Consider the following 23,036-nt stretch of genomic DNA (forward strand, 5'->3'; position numbering starts at 1 on the left):
GGGTGCCTGAGGTCCAGGAAAGGCATTCCAAGGCCCAGAGATTGCCTTCTTTGTCCTTCATCCAGAGACCTTGAGAGCGGAGCAGGATCTCAGTAAACCAGCCCCATGTCCTTTTAAGTAGCCGGCACCGTCTAGAACCTTGTATTCTCTAATTCTTGTTTGCGGCTTTGCGTCCATGATCTGTTTGCATTACCTCCTTAGTAAGATTGCTCGGAAACCTTTCTTCTAGCCATCTGTGTGTTTGCCAGAAAGGAAGACATAGTTTTTTCATGCCCAGGTCAGTGGGCAGAGGAGCGCTGTGCCCCTGGTAGCCAGCAGGGGCAGCGGCAGGGACGACCCCAATTCCAGAGCCCAGATGAAGCAGTCGTGATGAGGATGGGGAATGAGGATCCCAGGCAGGAGAGTCAGGGCCTGGTCCCTTCCTGCTTGGGCATGGACACGTCAGAGACTTTAGCACAAGTTGGGGAAAGCCCCGTGACACCGTCCCCAACCCTGGCCCACCTCTGTTCTTGTAGAGGGTTGCGAAAATGATCATCGTGGAAAATATTAGAGGTGGCATGGATGGTAAACTTCAAGCAAAAGGAGCGGTGAAATTTCAAGACCTGGGATGCTGGGAGAAGCTGACGAGGCCAGACATGTTCCAGGCCTTCTTAGATGACTGATGGGGGAGTGATCATGTCCTCAGGGCTGTCCCAGGGACTGCTGTGACCAAGGGGCTCCAAGCGTCACTCAGATCTTCCCCCTTCTTTTGGAGACCTCATTCCTCTCCACACAAAAAGCGGGTTTTCTAAAAAGAACCACTTGAGATAGATTTAGGATTCTGACCTATTTTTAAAACCCCATGGCACCTTTTAGAAAGTCATTTTCCCCTAGTCGTTAAGGTTTTTGCCAGTATGATTTCTAGTCTTTGGGACACACAGAGGTCTCCTACTTTCCCCGGGTTTATTATTCCAGGACACAAGGGGAGCTGATCAAGGCTGGGAAAAGGCAGCTCACAACCCCCTCATCTATGGCAAGCAAATTCTGGACTAGCAAAAGGGGATCAGTAACGATTGGCCATAGCTACTGCCTACATTCACCGGAATCCATCTTCCTATTCCTTTTTATATACTTGTGAATAATACATACACACACACACACACACACACACATACACACTCACTCACCACCACCTCACCACCACCACCACAACCACCACCATATAAAAATATAAGTAAGCTATTCCTTGCCCCCAGTTCTCACAAAGTATCTTCTCATTTGTATCCAATTCCATTTTACTGAGTACAATTTTGCAAAGAGTCATCACCTTCTGTAGGCCACTCTGGAGGGGTATGTGCATGGGGGGAGGGCATCCTTTCATTCACCCCCAAACAACTTAAGGTTTCCACACTTTTATGCCTGATCTTGTTCCTAGGCCTCTTCTTTGCAAAGCCTCCCTTGATTCCTTCTCATGATAGCCCCATCCAGGCCTTTCCTCTACCATACCCCCACTTCACCCCTAAGTTTCAGGGTTGAATCTCCTCTCCCCATATTTACAAAACCCAGGCAGGTTGGGTTGCTGGTGTGATGCTGTCTGGGGCACCTTGTAGATAGCTACAAGGTGTGAATCAGAGATTACACCACACAGGGCTGGTGCCAGCCAGGCGGGCTGCCATATTGCCAAGTAACCCAGTGGTTGAACAAGGATGGGTTGAGCAATATGCACCAATGAGAAGTGAGTTTATTAATCATGCCGCATAGTACACTGTTGACGAAAGTATCACTCTGAAGGCCTGGCTTGATTGGAGAAGGTGCAGGTGGGGCTGAATGCTAACTGTGAAGACACCCAGTAAGCTATCTTCCTCTGACCGTGTTCACTTGAAAAACACATAGAAATCTGGAAGGATTCATCCAGTTTAGCAAAGAGGTGGATTATTATATGCTCCATCATTAGGACTTTTCGGCCATCTTGGATTCCCTCTGTTAAAAAAGAAGGATACCTCCTTGTGGCTGTACACAAGGTTGCAGCTTGGAAGTTTCAAAGTTTCATGAGGTGAGAGAAGGGAATTCAAGATGGCAGCCAGTGACCTAGAACTGTGTGGGCGAGAAAATTTAAGACTGCATATTGCGTTCTTGTTATTGATCTCTTACTTCAAAAGCATTCTTTTCTAAGGCCAGAGCCCCCCTCCTCCACCCAGGTCTGCCTTCAACGTCTTAGTAACTATAGCCAACCAGAAAGACCACCGACATTTTTCACTGTGATGGGCCTACATGGAGGGCAGGATGCAGGGGTGGGGTGGGGTGGGGTGGGGTGGGGGGCGGGGGGTGGTAAGAGCAGTTTCTGAGCAGGGACACCATAGTAGAGTTCTGTCATTGTATGGCTGGCCTGGATGGCACCCCAGGCATTGAGACACTGTCCCCCATTCATAATGTCATGCTACATTGACATAGCTCTGTATCAGACACCAAGTCCCTAAATGTTGCTGAGGCAGATAATATGCAAAATGCATGGCTGAGAAACCCAAGCAAGAGGGCAGGCAGGAGAGAGAGGATTGATCTGTCCAAAGACTGTTCTAGAACAAGCCTCCCAATGATAAAGGATTCTAAAAACGATGGGAAATAAGGTGAAGGGAGCAGGATGGAGATGTGGACATGGGAAGGAAATGGAGGGTACATATCTCTTCAAGAGAAATGGAGAAAGCTCTAGGGCTGGCAAATAAAGTCAGTTAAGGAAAGGGAAGGTTCTGGAGAAGAAAGCTCATAGGGTAGGGAAGCATCACTTCTATGGGAGATAGAAGTTGTAAGATGGGAGGGATTACTGCTCTATAAAACATTCCCTGTATTTCTCCAAATTCCTGTGTTCTTTCTTCTCTTCTAAGCATCGGATCCTTGGGTAGTCATAAGAACTAGGACACCCTTTCCCAGGCAGCTACAAATAGTGAAGCCTGGAGAATCCTGTCCAAGTGGGACTGCGTTGTAGTGCTTTTAAACCTGATTTTTCCCAATTATCTGACCACCAAAAAGCTTTCAATCTTTCTGGTTATCTTGCCAACACTGAAGAACCCCCTCTCAAATATCCATCTGTTTCTCAGGCTTCAAAAGCTCTAGCAAGAGTAATACTCAGTGTGGCCGCAGAGACCACCGCAGGTCCTATTCTGGTGCTCCCTGCAGCCACCAGAGAAATAGTTCATAAGCCAGGAGATCCCCTCCCTTCTACTCTCAAATACCCATTGGAAACCAGAGAGAAAGATTCTAGAAGGTTCCAGTCATCAGCCCGGCTCCCATGAGCTTATCTAATCTGTTCACCTAATCTCTCTGGCAGTTTGACGCTCCCAGAAGGGTGGAGGAGAATCCCTAGAACCACAGTAGAATTCTCTGAGAACCACAGGAAACACTCAACATTGAGTTTGAAACGCCAGAACCCGTACGAAATTCTAACCAACTTCTAAGAACACCAGACTCCATGTTTCCACGGTGAGGGGTTTCAGAGCAAGAACCACAAAAACCAGGCGTAAGAACCTATCAAACCAACCACCAGCCAGAAACAAAACAAGACAAAAAACAGGCCAAACCAAAACTTTATGCTATGAAAACAAGAAATAAAATAAGGAGATTTATAGGCCGGCTGATTGTCAGCAAACACAATATATTTACTGTATTAGCATTTGCTCACAGTGCAAATGGTACAACATTACACCATTTCAATATTTCAGTTTTTAAAAATGCTGTTTTCATTAACTATATTATATTGGCATAACAATGTGACAAAGGAGCAAATGAAATGTTGGTGAAGAATTTCACCTTTTCACGATAACAAGCATATTTTTTTAACCTTAGTATAAGGTACTATAAATCCAAGAAATAAAAACATCCACAAAATATATTACATCTGGTTTGTCTTTTTCTAAGTACTCAACTTTATACAAAAGTCTTTCAAAAAATATCATTCCCCATAGGTTTTCCTGTTTAAAACCTGATTTTTTTCTTTCAGTTCACATAAGTTAGAGTGCATTTTCTTTTGCTGTTTTTTTCTTAAAACATGCAGACATATAAAAAATCTGGATAGCACAACCTTTTGGCAACAAAGCTATTTTTCTCTTAGTTTAGCTTAAATGTCTGAGAACAGTTTTATTAAAACAAAGGAAAACTCAGAGTTATCATGCAGTGACATGCATATACCAGAAGGAGCAAGGAAAAAATATTAAAGGATATCTGATTCCTCCTTCCAGCTTTGAAGTGACCAAAATTTTTGTTTTTAATAATCATCACATTATAAAAAGTATTCAGCAAAATACTGTCTCTGCAAAGAAAGATTTTACCCTTCAGCTGAAAAAATATGGGCCCTCCCGGCAAACTTCATCCACTTCTCTCTCCTTCTACAAAAAGTCCAAGTACCTGGAAGTCCACAATCCCCTGCTCTTTGATTTTTTTCCCCCCTTTCACTAGACTCCTTTAGTATTATCTATCCGCCACCAAAAAAAACGGTGCTTTTTTCTTAAAAAAAAAAAAGTGGGAAATGCATAAAGTGACTTTAAAAACAGACATTCTGTAAACTCCAGACCTTTGTTCCTTCTCTCTGGGCAGCTTACTGACCACAGGAGAAATAACGCTAACAGGGAACAGTACATTCAGGCAAGACTGCACTGGAAGCTGTGTCAGAGAGTAACCTTCCCTACTACTCCACTTCCAAAGAGTCACCCCTGTGTGGGGGAGGCTGGGGAGGAGGGGGTGCCTGAGAAGAGGTGAGGTAGGGTGGGGAGAAGGTGAGACTGGGGTATGGAGAAGATGTGCCTCATTCATCAACATGGATTAATGCAAACATCCCCATAGCTTTGAGGAAAATTTGGACAGAGATGTGTGTATATGTGTGTATATGGATGCATATATACATACTCTCACACACATACACACATATGTAGATATAATTTCATCAGTTAAATTTTTCATAAAAAATAAATCATTTAAAGCTGTAAATGCCTACAAATTCTCTTTCTTCCAGTGCACTGCACTGGATAGCCAAGTACCTTAGAGATTTTATTTTACTAGGAATACATATTGTGTGTATGTTATATATAAATGTATATATATATGTGTGTGTGTGTAGACACACATATATACATACACACACACACACACACCCCATATTCATAAATTTGAATTCTACCTGTTGTGTTGGTGATGACAGAGAGAGAAAAAAAAAGCTGCATTCCCATTAGTTGTGGGAAGAGAAATGGGTATGTGAGTGAGAGAACAAAAAGATGGCAAAATGGGGTGGTTGGTTGAGGCCTGCCTTTTTGGAAAAAGGTTTGGAAAGAGATGGGAAAAGGCTTAGAGGGGAGAAGGGAGAGGAGGGGGGGAAAAGGGCAGAGGACAAACTCAGGAACAGAGATTTTAAAATCTCTGGGGCCGAGGAAACACATTTTTTTTTAAAAGGCAGGTTCAGTGATGGCTGCTTCTTCTCCCCGAAGATCAAACTGCCCTGAGGCCTTGAGAGGGAAGCGCTTGGAAAAGGAGGGATTCTGAGGGGCCAAACCCTAAGCGGCGGTAGCAGCACCGCGGCGGCGGCACCCGAGGCATTTCTGTAAGAAACATTATTTCGGAGCAGATGGAAGACCGTCTCGTCCCGCCACGTGCAGGCCCCCAGCGGCCTGGGGACCCGAGGTGGGGAAGAGTTTGGGGTGGACATAGCCCAGTTCAGCTCAAGAGTCTCGCACACACACGTGCGCGCGCGCGCACACACACATACACACACACACAGAAACACACACGCACACATACACTCACGCGAGCACGCACACTCGCGCGCATCCCCGCACGCAGGCGCGCGTGCGTGCGGCGGGCAGCAAGCTCTGCGCTTTGGTGCGCTCCTTACCCCCTCCCCCTCTCGGGTCTTCGATGGGGAACCGAGGGAGACGTGGGGGGAACCGTGAGGTGCTTGGGTCCAGCGAGGCTTGGGCGGGCCCAGCCTTCAGTCCCCCGCAGGTCCTTGGCCCGGCCCGGCGGCCCCTGGATCAAGACGATCCCAACTGAACAAAGCGGGCTAGACGCCACCTTTCCGCCCCCACGCCTTGGCTAATGGTGGGCAGCAAGGGGAAGGCGCCTCCTGCCCTGGCCCCCGACCGTTGGCCGGTGTGAAAGGGTGGAAACGGGGGACAGCGAAGGGAAACAAGGTGCCTTACGTCCATGGAGAGGCCAGGGCGCGGCCCCTGAGCCTCCGTGGCTAGCTTTCCGGCTGCGTTCAGGCCAGCAGCCGGGAGACACTGAAGGGGAAAAGTGTGATCTGGGGGCCCGAGCCTCAGGCGCAGGTGGTGACCACAGGGGCCAGGGACACCGGGGCCGCCGAGGACGCAGAAGGCGCACCCCCCTTCTCCGCCTTCTTCTCCTTTTGCTTGAGGTGGATCTTGGCGTGGCGCTTGCGCTCGTCGCTGCGCGCAAACTTGCGCCCGCAGAATTCGCAGGCAAAGGGCTTCTCGCCCGTATGCGTGCGGATGTGAGTGGTAAGGTGGTCGCTGCGGCTGAAGCTCCGCATGCAGATCCGGCACTGGAAGGGCTTGTGGCCCGTGTGGATGCGCAGATGCCGGGTCAGCTCGTCCGAGCGGCTGAAACGGCGGTCGCAGCCCTCCGCCGGGCATGCGTGGGGCCGCTCGTGGAGCGGGGTCTTGCTGGGTCTGTTGGGGTACTTGCGGGGCCGTATGGGCTTGAGCGTGAGCGGCGGCTGGGGCAGGCTGCCAAAGCCCGGGTGGATCTGCTTGTCTTTGAACGCCTTGATGGTCTCCAGGGGGGTAATAGGGGGCGGGTTGACCCGGATGGGGTCCATGCCCTGGAAGGGCTTGTGCTCCGGAATGGAGCCCATGTCGTTGGGGTGGTGGTACAGGTTGTAGTCAGGAATCATGGGGAAGAGATTGCTGTCCAAGGCCGGTTTGGCCGATTGGTAATCCTGGGGAGAATAGGCGAGCCCGGGGTTGCCCTGGGGGTCATGGAAAGACACAGGCTCCGAGTAGAGATCACTGCAGTTAGAATAGGGGGGCAGCGCCGGATACATGGCCTCCACTTCCCCCTGTGGCGGCTGCACCATGCTGGCCGTGGAGGTTTGCGTGCTGAGTGCCCCAGAGGCCGGGGGCACCCCCAAGATGCCGGCGCTCATGAGGCTAATGATGTTGTCCTGGCACCAGTTGGAAGGGGAGTCGAAGGCGAACTTTCCCAAGTAGGTCACGGTCTTGTTGCCAGGGGCTGGCTGGAAGGAGCCCGAATAAGAGAGTTCCGGGTTGGGCTTCTCGTTGGTCAGACCGATGTCCATCACATTCTCTGCGGAGAGCGGGGGAGAGAGGGGGAAGGGTGAGTGACGCCGAGTCGGCTCCCAGGCCGGGGCGCCCAGGTCCTTGCCCAGGTGTGGAGGTGCGGCCGGGTGGAGTGCGCAGCGCATGGGGTAGGCTGCGCCAGGCGCAAAGCGGGCGGTGCCGCGCTCCCGGGCGCAACCTGGATACAGCAAAATACTACTGATCGGGGTGTGGAGTGGCTGCTGCACACACACCGCACACGCCGTACACACACACTCCCGTACCACACACACACACACACACACACAGGCGCGAGCGCGAGAAGCATTGTTGTTATTCCCGAGGTGGGGCGGGCAGGTAGCTGTAGCTACAGGTAGTTTCAGACCCGGAGCGCGCCGGGCTCTCGCTCTCCAGCGCACACAACTCGGCCTCTTCCCCTAGCGCTGGCCGCGCCGGACCCCGCGCCTCTCCTGCCCCGACGAAGCCCCCGGTGCGCCCTGCGCCCGGGGAGCTGACCCGGAGGGCTCCGACGCTTTGTCCGCGGCGCTATGAGGGGTGCTGTCCGCAAAGGGAGCTCTCCCGCCGCCTCCCCCAGCCCCAGCCTCCTCCGGGCCTGAAGGAGCTTTCGGCTTTTGCTGGAGGGGGAAAGCCCAGCCTCAGCTTAGCGAGAGTGGAGGGCGGCGGAAAACCGGCCGGTGTCTCCATGGCGGGAGTGGCCGCTCTTCCCAAGCTCCTCGGTCCGGGGATCGTCCCCCGTGGCAGCCCCCACGCGGGTGGGCCCCCACCTTCTCCCCTCCCCGCCGTCCCCACACCCCCACGGCTTTGCTGAAAGCCCTGGAAAGGCAGCGTCGCAGTACCTCTCCCACCGCGGGGACTCCACGCCGCACATGGCTCCATCCCGGGTGGGAGGCTGAGGGAGTAAGGGGGGAGAGCGCGGGTGAAAAGGGACGTTGGGCTCCTCCCGGGAAAGGGGGCGACAGCATTACGCCTTGCGCGCAGCCCGGCGATCGCGCCCCCTAAGTGGAGAACCCCAGAGCCGCTTGCACCTACCTCCCTTCGGTCGGCGGCTGCCCCCACCCGGGAGAACCGAAGCCTCTACCGTGGCGTCGCCAACCGAGCCTTCCCGATCGGGGAGGGCGGGAGGAGTGGGTGGGAAAAGCAACTCGCCCCCCGGAAAATTCCCAGTGCGCCCCCATCTCTCCATCCATCCATCCATCCATCCATCCATCCATCCATCCATCCATCCATCCATCGCTAGCTCGTTCCCTCCTCCTCTTCCTCTCTCCCTTCCCTTCCTCGCCGCCTCCCCGCCGCCCTTACCTGTAGCCATCTGATTGTAATGGGCTACCGAGTCGCTGCTGCCAGAAAAGAGGTTGAGCGCGCTGGGGATCTCCTCGGGGTACAGATTGTCAGGCAGTTGGTTTAGCAAACTGCTCATGGTCACCGGCAGCTTCTCGGCGAGTTTGCCGGTCATAGCACTCCCGAGCTGCCGCCGCCGCCGCCGCCGCCACCGCCGCCGCTCGCTCCTAACGCAGCTTCCAGGCAAGCGGCATCGGAGAGGCGATCCGTGGTGCAGGGGAAAAGCATGCGAGAGGGAAAGTTCGGGAGGAGGGGGGAGGGAAGAGGGGAAGGGGTGGGCCTGGGGAGGGGATCTTCTCTTTTTGGGGGGTGGGTGGGAGAGAGGGCAAAGGAGGGTAATCCTCTCGGGTGCCTCAGCTGGTGCCGTAAGAGGCTGGGTCGTGGCGGGGGGGGGGCGTGTGCGGGGTGGGTGGGTGGGTGCTGGGCTGGGGGGGGATCTCGGCCCAAGGGGGTCGCACGCGGCCTCAGTATTGATATCACAAACAGACGCGCGCCCGCGGCCCCCCCGCCCCCCGATCCGCCACCGCCACCGCCGCCACCGCCGCCACTGCCGCCGCCGCCGCCTCTGCCGCTGCTGCTGCCGCTGCTACCACCACCACCAGCCCCGCAGCTTCCTAGCAAGCTCACTGCTGCCCAAAAGCTCCCAGCCAGGGAACTCCACCAGCCTATTTATCTGAGCCCCGGGAAAGCTCCGTGACGTAGCTGCCCATATATGGACAGACAAAGCCCAGCCGAAGGGGCGCGACGTCACAATGGAAGCTCCTCACAATGGAACATTAGAAAGCAGGAAGCGGGCCGCAGCCAACGTGCGGCGCCCGCACCGCTCGCGGATCTTAAGAAAAGAGAGAGAGAAAGAGAGAAGTACAGGAGAAGAAGGAAAGAAAATTCGAGAGGAGAGAGGAAAGAGGGGTGTAACGGAACGTGCGGCGTAAAGCACGCAGCGCGGGGGTGAAAGAGCAATAATCGCCTGTGTGTTTATTTGATGTCTGCACTAGGAGAGCGCGCTTGTAGGACAGGGGGCCGTAGGGTGGGGTCGTTCGCAAGTGGCCTCTAACAGCCCCCCAGCAGGAAGAAAGAGAATTGAAAACACCCGGCGGGGTCCCTTTGCAGCCTGGGAACTTCTGGGGAACCCGGAAGGTGTGCGTTCCGACCCTGCCTCGGCCGCTCTTCTCGCGTCCAGGATCCTGCCTGGGACTGGGACAAAGTCCCTCTGAGGAGGATTCCAGCGGGTCAGGGATCTCTGGTCCAGTATCCCGGGAACTTTTGTGCCGCCCTCCCTCCGATGCGCCGCCCACAGCCCTGCTGCTCCCTGGGCCCCTGACCCTGTGCTGACACCCGGCTGAGCGCAGTGGCTGGGAGATTTCGTAGCTGCGTAGCGGCTGCGCGGGAGGCGAGAACTCCTCACCTTGGGGGTCGAGGATGTGCAGTTTTGGTGGTGAAGAAGAAGGAATGGAGTTGAGGGGATAGGGAACACGTGCACCAGACCCTCCATAGATTCCCTAATGGTTCCAAAGCACCCCTTTGGCCACGGGATGGCAGGAGGGCCCAGCAGGCCCAGGCGCAGTCGCTGTCTATTGCTGCCTGCGAAGGGCCCGCCACTGAGCTGCGGGCAGGAGCCTGCCGAGCCACAGTCTCTGAGCCACCACGGCGACCTCCCCTGCTCTCTACCCTCCCCCTCGCCTTCCACAGGGCTGTCCCCATTGCTGACTGCCGGCGCCCTGCAGTCAAGGGCTGCCTGTTTGCCGACCCCGAGCGCTGTCACCTCCCCAGAGAGGCAGCAGATCCCGGGGGCGGCTATGTTCCCCGAGGCCTGTTTTCGGAGCGCGCGCGGCCGGGCCGCGGGAGAGGGGGAGGAGAGGAGGGGGGCGTGGGGGAGCGACCCCGGATCACACCGGCTCAGCGTGGGAGGAGTCCCTCCTCGTTGGCCGTGTGGGCGCGGTGGATCCCGCGTTCCTCGCTGGGGAGTCGGGGTTGGGGGAACGTGCATTTCTCACGGGGAGTGGGAGTATTGACAAGGAGGAGGAGAGGATCCCCGGGCCTCACTCCGTGGGAGGGCCACGCGGGCCGGGGACGTGTGGGAGGAACTCCCGAGCTGCACATCGTCGTGGGGGTGGATGACAACCTCTCTCTCCTCCCCTCCACTTCACTCGGTGGAGAACTAGGGGTGGGAGGGCCCGGCCTCCCCCGGATCTCCTCTGGTTCTTAGGAAAGGAGGGATTCCCGCCGCCGCGGGCCCCCTTTCCCCCGCCCCTCCTGCCGCTCCCGCCAGGCTACCCACACCTATACCGGGGAGGCTCTGCGCCCCTGGGCTCTCCTCCGCCCGCGCGGCGCGGGGAGGGAGCGCTCTGCAGCGGTCCCCAGCTCCGGCCGGAATCAGGGCATGCAGCGCCTCCCGCCCCCGGCTCCCTCCCAAGGGGGGGCGATTGGCCGGCCCGGGGGCGTGGGCGGCAGTGTGAGCCAGGCTGGGCGCGGGAGGGGCCCTGGCGGCTGCAGGGAGGGTCGCGGGGCGGCGGGCCAAGCCGGGAAGAGCCATACAAGGAGCGGATCCGGTGACGCGCCGGCCGCGCCCCTTCTCCTTCTCTATTTGGCTGCAGATTCCGGTCCCCGGATTTGCATATTTTGGCATCCAGTGGAAAAGGAAAGAAGAACGGAACCCGCAGCCTTTAAAGGAACCGCACAGGCTGTAGCGTCACCTAGGGAGGCGGTCTGGGGGGCGTGAAAAATTAGCCAGCGGCTCCGGCCTCTGGCCATGGAGCTTGGCAGCTGGGGGGAGGCGGGGAGAGGCGGGGAGCCGCGGCCACCAGAGAGCTTCGGCCGCTCCAGTCCCAGGCCTGGCCCCTCCGCGGCGCCTCCTGCTGCGAGTGCACCCGGAGGGTCTCTGCGGGTTCCGGCCCAGGACCAAGAGACGCCGCGAGGTCCTCGGCCTTTAGGCGAGCCGCAGGCCCCAGTAGTGACTGCAGTGCCCATGTTTCCCGGCGCGAGGCACAGCTCAGCCTGCGAGGGTGGCGGGGAGGAAGTTAGAGACCTCCCGGCCGCCCAGCTCAACTCTGGAGGACCCTACCGTGATGCACCCCCCTCCCACCTGTTGAGACCTCTCCCCGGAGAGGAGGAGATTGAGGAGCTGCAAGCCCCAGTCCTGTTTGATAGGGGCCTACATTAGGAAAGGCAGAGGCAGTGGGAACATTTCGGATCCTTGAAAGCTTCCAGGGCCCCAAAGACCATGGAGGAGTGTAGCCATTCCAGAGATGACCTGCAAACACTTTTAGGAGAGCTGGACCTGTTGCATTCAAGCAGAACAAGTAGCAGGGTTTTGCAGGCCTGCTCCAAGGCTTTAAGCCTGTTGGTGAGAATGGATACGAGTCTTTTGGGGCAAGATGTCTGCCCCCTCCTTCCTACTTGTCCATGACCTAGAATGGGAGCCTTCAATTCAAACAAGTATTCATTCAAACTTCAGTGTGATGTTAGGCAAATTTCTGAATCTCTTTCTTGGCCTCAGTTTTCTTGTCTGTAAATTGGGATAATAATAGTACCTAACCCTTAGGAAGAATTAAATTTGATAATCCTCATGGAGTACTTTTGCCGGACCCCTAGCCAGCACTCAGTAAATGGCAATTATTATTGGTAAACTATATTTTCCCCAACCCTACCATGTGACTGAAAAGCCCTTTCCCCTTGTGTGTCTTAGGAGTGAGTGCAGTTGATATAGGGAGTAAAAAGGGCCAGGTATGACACTCTATCCCATATCAGCGTGATCATATACAGGAAGTCCTATTTGTGTGCCGGGTACCTGCTGGGCACTAAGTCATCGTAGAGATGGTGAAGGAATGGTCCCCACTGTGCAAGAACAGAGGGCCCTCAATAGCTGGTGGTGACATAAAGTAGGATACCAAGAAGTCGCTCAGTTGCTCTTTAACACTCTGGAGCATCCTTCTAGACTTTTTTGTGGTACGCGGGCCTCCCACGGTTGTGGCCTTTCCCACTGCGAAGCACAGGCTCCGGACGCGCAGGCACAGTGGCCATGGCTCACGGGCCCAGCCGCTCCGCGGCATGCGGGATCTTCCTGGACCGGGGCATGAACCCGTGTCCCCTGCATCGTCAGGTGGACTCTCAACCACTGTGCCTCCAGGGAAGCCCCCCTTCTAGACATTTTATGGAGGGTGGCTATGGCTCCAAGGTGGGGTGGGGGACTCAGGTGCCTTTCCTCCCCTCCTCTTCCCTGGAAGGAGCCATGCTGGGGAAGGCCTGCCTCTACAAGCATAGGTCCTCACTGCCTGGCTGTTGCTCGGGTTGCAGCCCGCACAGGTGTCCCCTGTCAACCTGGATGATGGTGGCAGATGGAGGCCAGGGTTCTGTGGCGGGAGGGGACAACCCTGGGTATGGAGTAGGGGTGGGGGGTTTGGAGTGGCCCCTTGTAGACTAACAGCATTCTCCCTTCTGCTGGCCAAGTCTTGAATTCAGCATAGAAAAAAGCATTTTTCCTTCCCTCCCTCTTTCTTTCCTCTCTCCCTCCTGAACAGGGGCTGAGGGTGAGGTCTCACTTTTACTGACGGGCTCGGGTGAGATTACCTGAACTGCAGGCCCTGGACTTGTTGGAGAGTGAGTAGGCACTGGTTCAGGGTGTCCTTACCCTGAAGATGGTGAAGGGCAGGCCCCGCCCCTCTGCAGCAGAGCCAAGGCTGCCCAGCCCCCGCTTACCTCTGGGGGCAATGGGTGTGTTTGTCTTGGTGAAAGGGTAGAGGAAGGAGGGGACGCGCCCTACAAACCCACCACAGAAAAAGACCAGGTTGGTGCTCCGTCTTGCTCCTTAGTCACCTCTGCCCTCTGAACTTGAGCTCCCTTTCGCTAAAGATAGCCAGTCCTTCTCTGCTGTCTTACAAGCAAGAAGCCCCCAATTAATTCAAACTGGGGTGCTGGCGACTTAATGCATTACCCATCTCAGCGGGTATTTGCCTTTTTAACAGAAAATGCTTAGAAGAGGGTCATGTATAACCTAAAGGAATTAAGCCTACCATTAAGCAGGGTGCCTGGAAAATGGTAGGAACTCATATATGCTGGTGGGCTGAGGTCTAATGGTGGGATGTGAGGCCCAGTGCCAAGGAGTAGGAGTTTTGGGGTGCAGAGAGCATCTGGGGCTCCTCAAGTCACACCAAGCACCCATGTAGAGGGCCCACCCTGGTGGGATTGCTCCTGAATGACAGCTCCCTCAAGGGCTTTCAGTTGCTTTCCATTTTGGGTGTCCCACCGGAGACGGACAGGTCATTGGTGAATCTCTCTGGCCAGCACTCCCTGGCATTCTAGAGGTCATTGCCATTCCTTCGGTAATGACAGACAGCTCTGAAGTGAGGTGGGTTTGGCCTAGAAGCTCGCGGAAGGAACTTGACAGCCACGACGACTTTGGGGGTCATGGTCCCAGTTAAGAGCATTGTGTGGGGACTGCTGGAGGCTTTGGGCTCGCCGACCTTCTGCACCCACAAAAGATTGGGGCCTGTGGAGATACATCATCTTCTTCATTTTTTACAACAATCCTGTGAGGAAGCTTTTAGGGATGACCCCCAATAGTTTTTAATTTATTTTTTATTTTTAAAAATTTATTTATTTATTTTTGGCTGTGTTGGGTCTTCGTTGCTGCGCACGGGCTTTCTCTTGTTGCGGCAAGTGGGGGCTACTCTTGGTTGTGGTGTGTGGGCTTCTCACTGGGTTGGCTTCTCTTGTTGTGGAGCACAGGCTCTAGGTGTGTGGGCTTCAGTAGATGTGGCACTAGGGCTCAGTAGTTGTGGCTCGTGGGCTCTAGAGCACAGGCTCAGTAGTTGTGGCGCACGGGCTTAGTTGCTCCGCGGCATGTGAGATCTTCCCGGACCAGGGCTCGAACCCGTGTCCCCCTCATTGGGAGGCGGACTCTTAACCACTGTGCCACCAGGGAAGCCCTGTTTGTTTGTTTTAAATGAAAGATCTAAGGAGTTGGAAAGAGTCTGAGTAGTTAGTTGGAGGACCCTTGGCTAGGAAGTGGCTGAGCTGAGATTTGAACTCAGGGCCTTGTGACTCCAAAGCTGCTGCTCTTAATTCCAGCCTTTGTCCCCATTCTGGCTGTTAGGGAAAAGAAAGGAGATGGCAGGTGTGGGTAAGAGGAAGGAGAGGTATAAAAACTGTGGAGAAGGCAACGAATAGAAGAAAGACTAGGTGGATCTGCTTCCCAGCACCCCTGCGACCCAGCATGCAGGTAGCGGAGGAGCCCCTGCCCAGGGGAGGGGAGGGGGTACAGCTCACAGGGAGGTCAGGGAGGGGCAGCATTTCTGCCAGGGCTCCCGGTAGGTGGAGTAGCATCTGTGCCACTCTGAGCAAAGGTCCCACTGCCCTAGGTTGTCACAGAGGTCACAGGCTCCTCACCAAGCCAATCACACGCTTCCATTTGAAACATCTGCTTGTGCCTACATTCCAACGAACTCATTATAATCACGTTGAATCCGGGTGTTTTGGATAACTCTTCCAGCAATTTCAGGGAGAACCTGGTGACCAAAGGGAGAAAGTCTTGTTCCAAAGTAACGTTTGCTGGCCGGTGAGGTGGAGACCCCTCCTCAGACACAAGTCCAAGGCAGTGAGTAACTGCCATGGGGGTCCAGAGATTGAGAGTTCAGGGCTGGGCTGGGCTGGGGCAGGGAGAGAAGGCAGGTCTAAGATAGAAGGCAAGACTTGGAAAAAGTGTGCTGTACGGGTAAATGGGAAGAACAGGCCCTGGCCTGGGAATCAGGACTTCTGGGCTCCACCATTAATTATCTGTGTAACTTTGGGCCACCCTCTGGTTCCTGGGCTTCTGGTGGGGCTGGAGTGGATAACCTACCCCTAAGTTCCTCCCAGCTCCTTTGATCCATGAGTTTTGGATTCTATTGCGGAAAAGGTTGGGAGGAGACGTGTTAGTGTTCCCAGCCAAGTTTGGGCTTCTGGGACCCTTGAGGAGGAGGAGGGATGGGTCAGGGCATGAGGGCTTGTAATGGGAACTTTGCTGTCTTAGTTCAGCGGTGCCTGGAGGATAAGTGGAGTCATGTGCTCGGGGGGCCTGTCATGGCCCCTGGGGCCCACTGTGGGACAGCCCCTTCTCAGCTGGGAGGGATGGTGTCTCTGCAGAGAAAACTCTTGGGGGATGAGGCTTTTTGGAAAGAGGAACTTTGTCATCTGAAATGAACCAGAAAACGTGTGAGTGTGGGGGGGCCGTTGGGGAGGCAGTCAGGGGGAGCAAAGAGGGAGTGAGAGAGAGAAAATGAGGGAGAGAGAGGTGTGAGCAGAGAGGAGAGCGGATTTCCCCCCACTGCTCCCCACGCAGCCAGCCTTCTGCTGGCTACAGGCTTCACCCATGGGACAGGCCGAGGATCCAAGAGGCTGGCAGGTTCCTCTCCTCCCTGCCCTGGAAGGAAAACCTCTGGGGAGTCAGAGAGAGCTGTGGTCTCTAGATCCTTGTGTCTCTTAGCTCCCAGTCTCAGGACCCTCCTCAGCCTAAAACAACTGGGCCCTTTGCCTCATCCACCAAGGTGAGGAGTTGGGGGCCGACCTTTGGCCTCTTCTTTGCTGTCCTATGCACTCAAAAAACCTGAGATGTAGGGAAAAGCAGTTAATGACTCTTTTGGGCCCAGAATTCGAGGTCCTCAGTCCTGTCGGCATCCTCTTTCACCAGATGGCCTAGGCAGGGCTTCCTGACTTTTGTTATGCCATAGCTCTGCTAGAAAATGAGACTCTTTACAGCCACTGGAGTAAAGAACTAACAAATACTGCCCTTGGCCCATTCCATCACTCTGAGGGCTGCACAATACTGGCCAGCTGGAACCCAGTGGAAGTCTGCCCATCAGCCTGACTGATGGCATGAGCTTTTCTGCCAGGGCTCAGAGCAGATGGGCAAAGGAGAAAGGACATGATAGATTTCTCTCTCTCCCCCCTTCTTTCTCTTTTTGCAGAATTATTTGGGCTCTTCAGAATTATTTGGCCCCAGATCGCCAAGAAAGTTACTGGATGACAAGAGATGGTATCCGAGCTCCCTGGGGACAAGGACTGAGTCTTAGTCCTCAGTCTCCCCAGCACTCCCCCTGCCTGTACCCAGCAGGTGCTCCATAAGAGGTTGTTGACCCAAGTGTCCACATGGGTAATTCTGAAACATGGCCGGTTTGAGGAACGCAGGATAGACGGCGACTTTCCCACTTTGTCCTTGCATTTCTACCACCCAGCACCCACTATAGAAGATGGGGGGCCCCTTGTCCACCAAAATTCATTCCCCACTGGGGTGGAGGGGGAGGCTCCTGGGTCTGGGACTCAGCTCTCTTGTTTCAATGAGACAAACATCCAGGGTGCACTTCCTGTGGAGGGTATCAGACTGGAGGCCGGGATCCTGCGGTCTGTCAGGGAGCAGGCGATTTAAAGGGAAGTGAGGAATGAGGCTGAGGTAGAAGCCATCACACACAAGACACGATCCGTTCTGAAAGGAAGTGCAGGCAAGAAGTTCAGAGGGGGAAGGACTTGCAAGAGGACATGTTCAGGGACAGGCGAAAGCCTGATTGGGAGCGATAGTGTTGATCAAGGCCTTGAGGATGGGCTGAGACCCATAGGTGAGGAGGGGGTGTATGAGGAGGGGAGGGAAGCATGAGACAAGGGCAGGGGGTATTCAGTGTAAGGAGCTGTGCTTTCCCCCCTCATTTTCAAGTTAACTTTATTTATTTATTTATTTATTTATTTATTTATTTATTTTTGTCTCTGAAACTACCTAGAGCCCATTAGCACTGTCCTTCCAGGACTTCTCTGGCCTGATTATGGTTTCCTTGTGGATGAGTGAGGAATCCTAGAGGGAGAGAAGGGAGATAGCACCGAGGCTGGATCTGAGAGATGCCAGCAGACATTTGGGCATCTACTAGAATGTAGGCTCCAGGAAGGCAAAGGCCTGGGTCTGGACCTGCACTGCTGTTTCCCCAGCTAGCACCTGGCTTATGGAGGGGATGGTGGGTGCTCCATCAGTATTTGTGGGAGAATGAATGTGCCAGATGCTCTACCAGGTCCGGTTCGGGATGCAGGAGCAGGAAAGGGGGCTAACTCCAGGTGTGAACTCCAGGAGAAAGCAGGACTCCGGGAGTCCAAGGCAACATGGACCCCAAATTGGGGGTGGGGTAGGATTCATCAGGCATAAACTTAAGTGGTAATAGCCCCGTTAATTGAGTGGCCATGATCCTTGGCATTTTTCATCTTCAAAGCCAGGAACAAGCTGTAATTAATACTCCCGCCACCCGGGGGCAGGGTGGAGGTGGTGTGGAGAATCTTGAGCTGTTGCTGCTCAGTCGGGGAAACTGAGGCACTGGCGGAGGAAGGGCTGTTAGGAGAGTGGATGCAAAGGCCAGCAGAGCCCGGCGTCTGCAGGGGTGCCGTGAGCACTCCAGAGCGCAGCCCCCTCCCAAAGCCAGGCAGCTGGGGAGCCGAGGTTGTGAGTGGGGCGGGGGCGCCGGAGACCCGCACCGGAGCAGAGAAAGAAGTCTCAGCCGCGGGCCTGGCGAGCGTGGCAGTGGGCCATCGGTTTTGCCCGTGGCTAGGCCGACGGAGAGCCTGCCGGGGCCTCGGCTGCCCGCGCTCCGGGGGCGGCGCTGGAGGGGCGCGCGGAGCAGGGGAGGGGACTCGCTAGTCCTTCGTGTCCAGTGGCCAGGCCGCGCGCGGCACACTCAGCCTGAGTCACTGTCGCCTCCGAAATGCCTCCCGGTTTCCTCATCGCCCGGAGGGAGTTTTTCATTAAGGTGATTATGCTGCCTTCATTAAGAGTCCGTAAACATCACCCAGGGACCGAGGGCGCGCAGCCGCCTCTAACTGCAGCCGGGGTCCGCAGGCCCCGGCCGCGGGCGGCGCCGCTCCGCCTCCCGGGCCACCAGTTCGAACCACCTTCGCGGCCCCAACACCATCCTGCATCTAGCGTGACTTTTTCTCTGGACCACGATGTCCCTGAGGGCATTCTTCCTTCAGTTCAGTCACCACCCAACCAGAAAAGGCTTTCCTCTGATACCCCTGGTCCAGGTGATGCACCAAACACCACTCCTAGTTTGCCGTGGTCCTACCTACCTTTTTACATTTATCTGTGTAATCCTTTGATGGATGCCTGCCTCCCATCCTCCTGCCCCAAGTTCTAGAAGGGCAGGAGCCACTTCTGATTTTGCATCGTATTCCCACGATACGGCCCCCTCTCAACCCACCCCATCCCCACCTAGCGCTAGTGTCTGGGGGATCGCAGGACTCAGCATTTTTGAATTAACAGGTCCTCATGAGGCAAGAGAACTGTTTGCTGACTGCCCCTGCGCCTGACTGTCTTCAACATTTGACAGTTATCACTTGTGCACCTACTGTGTGTCTGGCACTGGAAATACAGCTGTGACGAAAAGAGTCTGTGGGGAGACTCAAGGCCTCATGAGGGTTCGGGGTGAGGGTGGGCAATCAGGAGATATTTACGAGGTGGTGGTAAGTGATATGAGAAAAAAGAAATGTGGATAAGGGGAGAGAGAGTGATGGGGGTGCACGTTGAGATCCTGTTGTATGTAGTCATTGTTCCCCAATCCTTGCATCTGGAGCTAGCATTTAGTGCCACTGACTAAAGTACTGAATCAGAAGATGTGGGTCTGTGCTGTTAGTCCAGCTAATTTTTTGGATGCTCTTTGAAAATTTTTATGTAAATAAGATCTTTGTCAAAAAAATTACATCACAGTTCACGAAGGAAAGTCAGGCCTCTGAAGGCAAAGTCACCTGGGACTTGGCCCCTTGCCCCTGGAACAGCCCCTCTTCCCTAGATGGGCTTTCCTGCCTGCCACCAGGTGGCCTGAGAGAAAACTCTGACAGTGCCTGAGGAGTCCTCAGAGGCCTCTGGGGAAGAGGTGTCAGTGGCCCAAGGGTGACTATGGCTGTGGCTACCCCAGCCCCGAATCTCAGAGCTGCACTGCCTCTCACACAAACCCTCTCTTGGACGGGCAGGAGAGCTTTCTAGACCCCAAATGAAAGAAAAAGTTGCTGCAGTGGAAACTCGAGCTAACCTTCCCTCTTGCCCCACTTCCCTCCCGCGGTCACACTTCCGGCAGCCGCCACAGGGTATTTTGGGTTCGAAAACAAAGCGTCAGATCTATTTGAGCAACATTTTTTTCCATCGGAGTAGAAGCCCAGGGGCCTGTGGCCACCCTGGGCTCGGCCACTTCCCCAGGGAACTGACGCGTTTCCCCTTCTCCACCGGAGACCAATTTAGCAAGTCAGACTGGCCACATTTTTAGCTTCTCCTTTCCCTGGCCTGGCAGCAGGCGAGGGCCCAGAGGTAGGGCTGCTGGGAGGAGGGTGTGTCTGAGAGCCTTCCTTGTGGACTTCAGGGGAAGGCCTGCTTCCCGTCCTCTGCCAGAACCTCCTCCTCACCCCCTCCAACACTCCCCAAACTGCATGTGCTGCGCACGCATGTACACACACACGCACACACACACACACACACAACCTCCACCGCCGCCGCCAAAAATCCACTTGCTGCATCAGGAGTCTGCAAAGTGAGAGTTGTGGGGTTAGGGCTGGTCTGGTTCTCGGTTTAATCGAAAGGATGGTGTGCCCATGTCACTGGCGGGCCGGTGTGCTGTGGGTTATGAATGAAGTGGGCGTGCATCCATGGACACTGTGTGCATGCAAATCTGACGTTTGCCACTGCCTGGGCTGGACAATGCACACCCATGCAGCTTGCATGGATGTCTAGAAAGAGCCTGGCAGAGGTGAAACCCTGCAGTGTCTAGCGGGTGCGTACACCATGTGATTTTGTGTGGGCTGGTGTATTTACAGTATGTGTGCAGGATGCGTATAGTAGAGGTGTGTGTAAGTGTGCGTGCACACGTTTGTATATGTGTGGACCGGCAGGGTCTGGTTCTTGGGGTATGGGGGAAGGAAGCCAGGCGAGCTCTGGACAGGGGTGACCAGCGTTCTCATGGGCGAATTCAGCTTCCTCCCTGGGGAGGTGGGGGTGAGTAGACACCTTCTAGGTTTCTTCTGTAGTCCTTTCAATTCTTAGCACTCAGCCGAGCCTCCATCAATACTGGGGAAGAAGTGACTGGATGCTGGCTTCACAGCCACAGCAAGGAGAGAAAGAATCTGTTGCCTTGTGGTGGCTTGAGTATACACGTCCCGCTGTGTCTATGTGCGTGTGAGTGAGTGAGTGCGCAAGTGTGTGAGTATGTGAGTTGAACATGGGACGTCGGAGTCTGTGTGACTATGTGTGAACGCGGGTGTGGGTGGAGGTGTTTGGACTCCTTTCGGGCACTACCTAGGCTCGCCCCTCTGCCCGGACCCTAAAGGAAGCCCCCTGAGCCCACTGTCTGCTTACTTCACGAGACTGGCAATGAAAGTTGCACTCAGGGCCCTGCTACACCTGCCTTTCTGACAGGCTCAGCCTCTTTCCTTTGAACCTTCTGCTTCCTGCACAGCTGACTTATGCCAGTGGGGTGGACTCCAGCTCCTGAGGAACCAAGAGGGCACTTCTGTGTCCTGCCCTCATTCAGGGCGGGTCAGGAGGCTCTCGAGTCATATTTCTACCCTCTGTGCCTGAGTGCTCATGTGCCCCTCCATCCTTCCTCTACTAGGGTCCCTGGATGGTTTCCCCAGGCCTGCAACTGGGGAGGGTAAGTTCTCTTGCTGGCTGCTGAATCTGGGAACAGGTTCTCCTGAAATCCCAGGGCCTCCAGCTCCCCACATTTGCCAGCTCCTCCCTAACCTCCTGGTAGGGTCTTCTGGCTCCTGTAGCCAAATGCACTTGATTCTTTTTCATTCTTAGTCCCAAGAATGCTCGATTTACCCTGTTCTGGTGGCTTCCACTCACACCCACACCCCACGCCCCCAGCCAAAGGAACAGTGGTAGTGGCTTTCTCTACCGTGCCCCCAAATAACCATATAGAACTGTAGAACATTCAGCTGGAGGGGGCCTCTGAGAACACCCATCCCAAACTATTTTATAGATGAGAAAGCTGAGGCCCAGAGACGGCAGCTGACATGCCCAGGGTCACACAGCAGTGAATGGTAGCCCTGGTGCTCAAATCAGGTCTTGACTCCTGGTCAGTGGTTCTTTCAGCTACATCAGACCAGCTGGCCTTGTCCTGCTTTCCTATTTCCTTCTCGTTCTGACTGTTTCTCTTCCTTGCCTTTTCGACTGAAATATTTCCTTTTTTTCCTCTCTGAAATGCCCTCTCTGTGTTAAGCGGGATGGCTTGCATTTGGTGGTACCAAGGTTGTACTCAGAGCCAAGACCTCAGTCCTGGCATGGTTTTCATCGGTCCTCTCCAAAGGTTTTTCTCCTTCCTGGTCCCTCATCCCCCAAGGACTGCCAGGGACCCTGTCCCCTCCTCTCCCCAAGCCAGCCTCTTCAGCTACTATTTCTCCTTCCAAGTACCCAGGAGGCAGATGAGAACCCTCAGGGAATTTTTTTCTTTCTCTAACCTTAGTTTCCTGGTCTCTAAAATGGAGCGAGCGTCTCTGCAGGGGAACTATGGGGATTTGTGTATGTGTGTGCATGCAGGTGTGTGTGTGTGCGTGTGTGTGTATGTGCACCTCCTGTGTCTCCCAGCAGCTCCTGGGGGTAATGGGAAAGTTAATTAGTGCCAGGATGAAAGGTGCTATGGGGTAATTGCAGGTAATATCAGGACAGCTGGGAGGGTGGGGCTAAAGGCCCTCAGACCTCCTAGGGGTGGTGGGCGGCCCCTAGCCCCACTCCTGAAAACAGATCAGATACCTGGAGAGGAGGGGGGGAAGGGGGCATTCTGAGTGAAGGGTCTTTGTCTTTACAGGGAAGTGCTTTTTAGTTGCTAAGGAACTGGGTTGTCTTTCCTGATCCAAGCCTCCCAGTTTTTTGCTGAGCTTGGGAGGGGCATGCTGGGCTGGGGCTAGAGTCTCCCTTGGCAGGTGGCCCTTTCCCTGGGGCTGCTGACACTCGGATGGGTCCCCTGGGAAGGACTCTTGTCTGGGGAGGGTGAGTGCTCCCATTACCCTCGGCCTCACTGCTTGCTCCAGCCGAGCTGGCGAGCAGAGCAGGTGAGGTGCAGGCAGGGAAGGAGAGGAAAACACACACGTACTGAACAGCCTGCACACCAGGCACTGTGCCGGGTGCCTTCCGTGCCATCTCATTTAACCATTGCAACAGATCTTTAAGGAAGGCACTTATTTACATTTTCCCCCCCATTATGCTGTTTTGTTTTTGCAGTTGAAACACAGGTCCAGAACAGTTGAGTAAGTTGCCTGAGGTCCAAGAGCTATCAAGTGGTAGAGACTCTGTGATCTTAGGTGTGCTAAGTAAGAGAAGTTGTGCTTTTTAAATTTTACCACCTCTTGGGACTTCCCTGGTGGCGCAGTGGTTAAGAATCCGCCTGTCAATGCAGGGGACATGGGTTTGATCCCTGGTCCGGGAGGATCCCA

At 54.8% G+C, this 23,036-nt stretch overlaps 1 protein-coding gene across 2 annotated transcripts; it reads right to left on the reverse strand.

The window, feature by feature from the left end:
- Positions 1 to 6,274: 6,274 nt before the first annotated feature.
- EGR3 (early growth response 3) lies at positions 6,275 to 8,730 on the reverse strand (the record flags this gene model as incomplete). Of its 2 annotated transcripts, none has more annotated exons than XM_082622236.1 (2): positions 6,275 to 7,284; positions 8,577 to 8,730. In XM_082622236.1, the coding sequence occupies 2 exons, from the start codon at positions 8,728 to 8,730 to the stop codon at positions 6,275 to 6,277; spliced, it is 1,164 nt and encodes a 387-aa protein (XP_082478362.1). The 2 variants fall into 2 exon arrangements, with proteins under 2 accessions (XP_082478362.1, XP_082478363.1); XM_082622237.1 differs by lacking the exon at positions 8,577 to 8,730 and adding an exon at positions 8,114 to 8,166.
- Between the last annotated feature and the right edge of the window lie 14,306 nt (positions 8,731 to 23,036).

This window comes from Mesoplodon mirus (assembly GCF_964341445.2).
Source record: "Mesoplodon mirus genome assembly, chromosome: 1".
NCBI lineage: Eukaryota > Metazoa > Chordata > Mammalia > Artiodactyla > Ziphiidae > Mesoplodon > Mesoplodon mirus.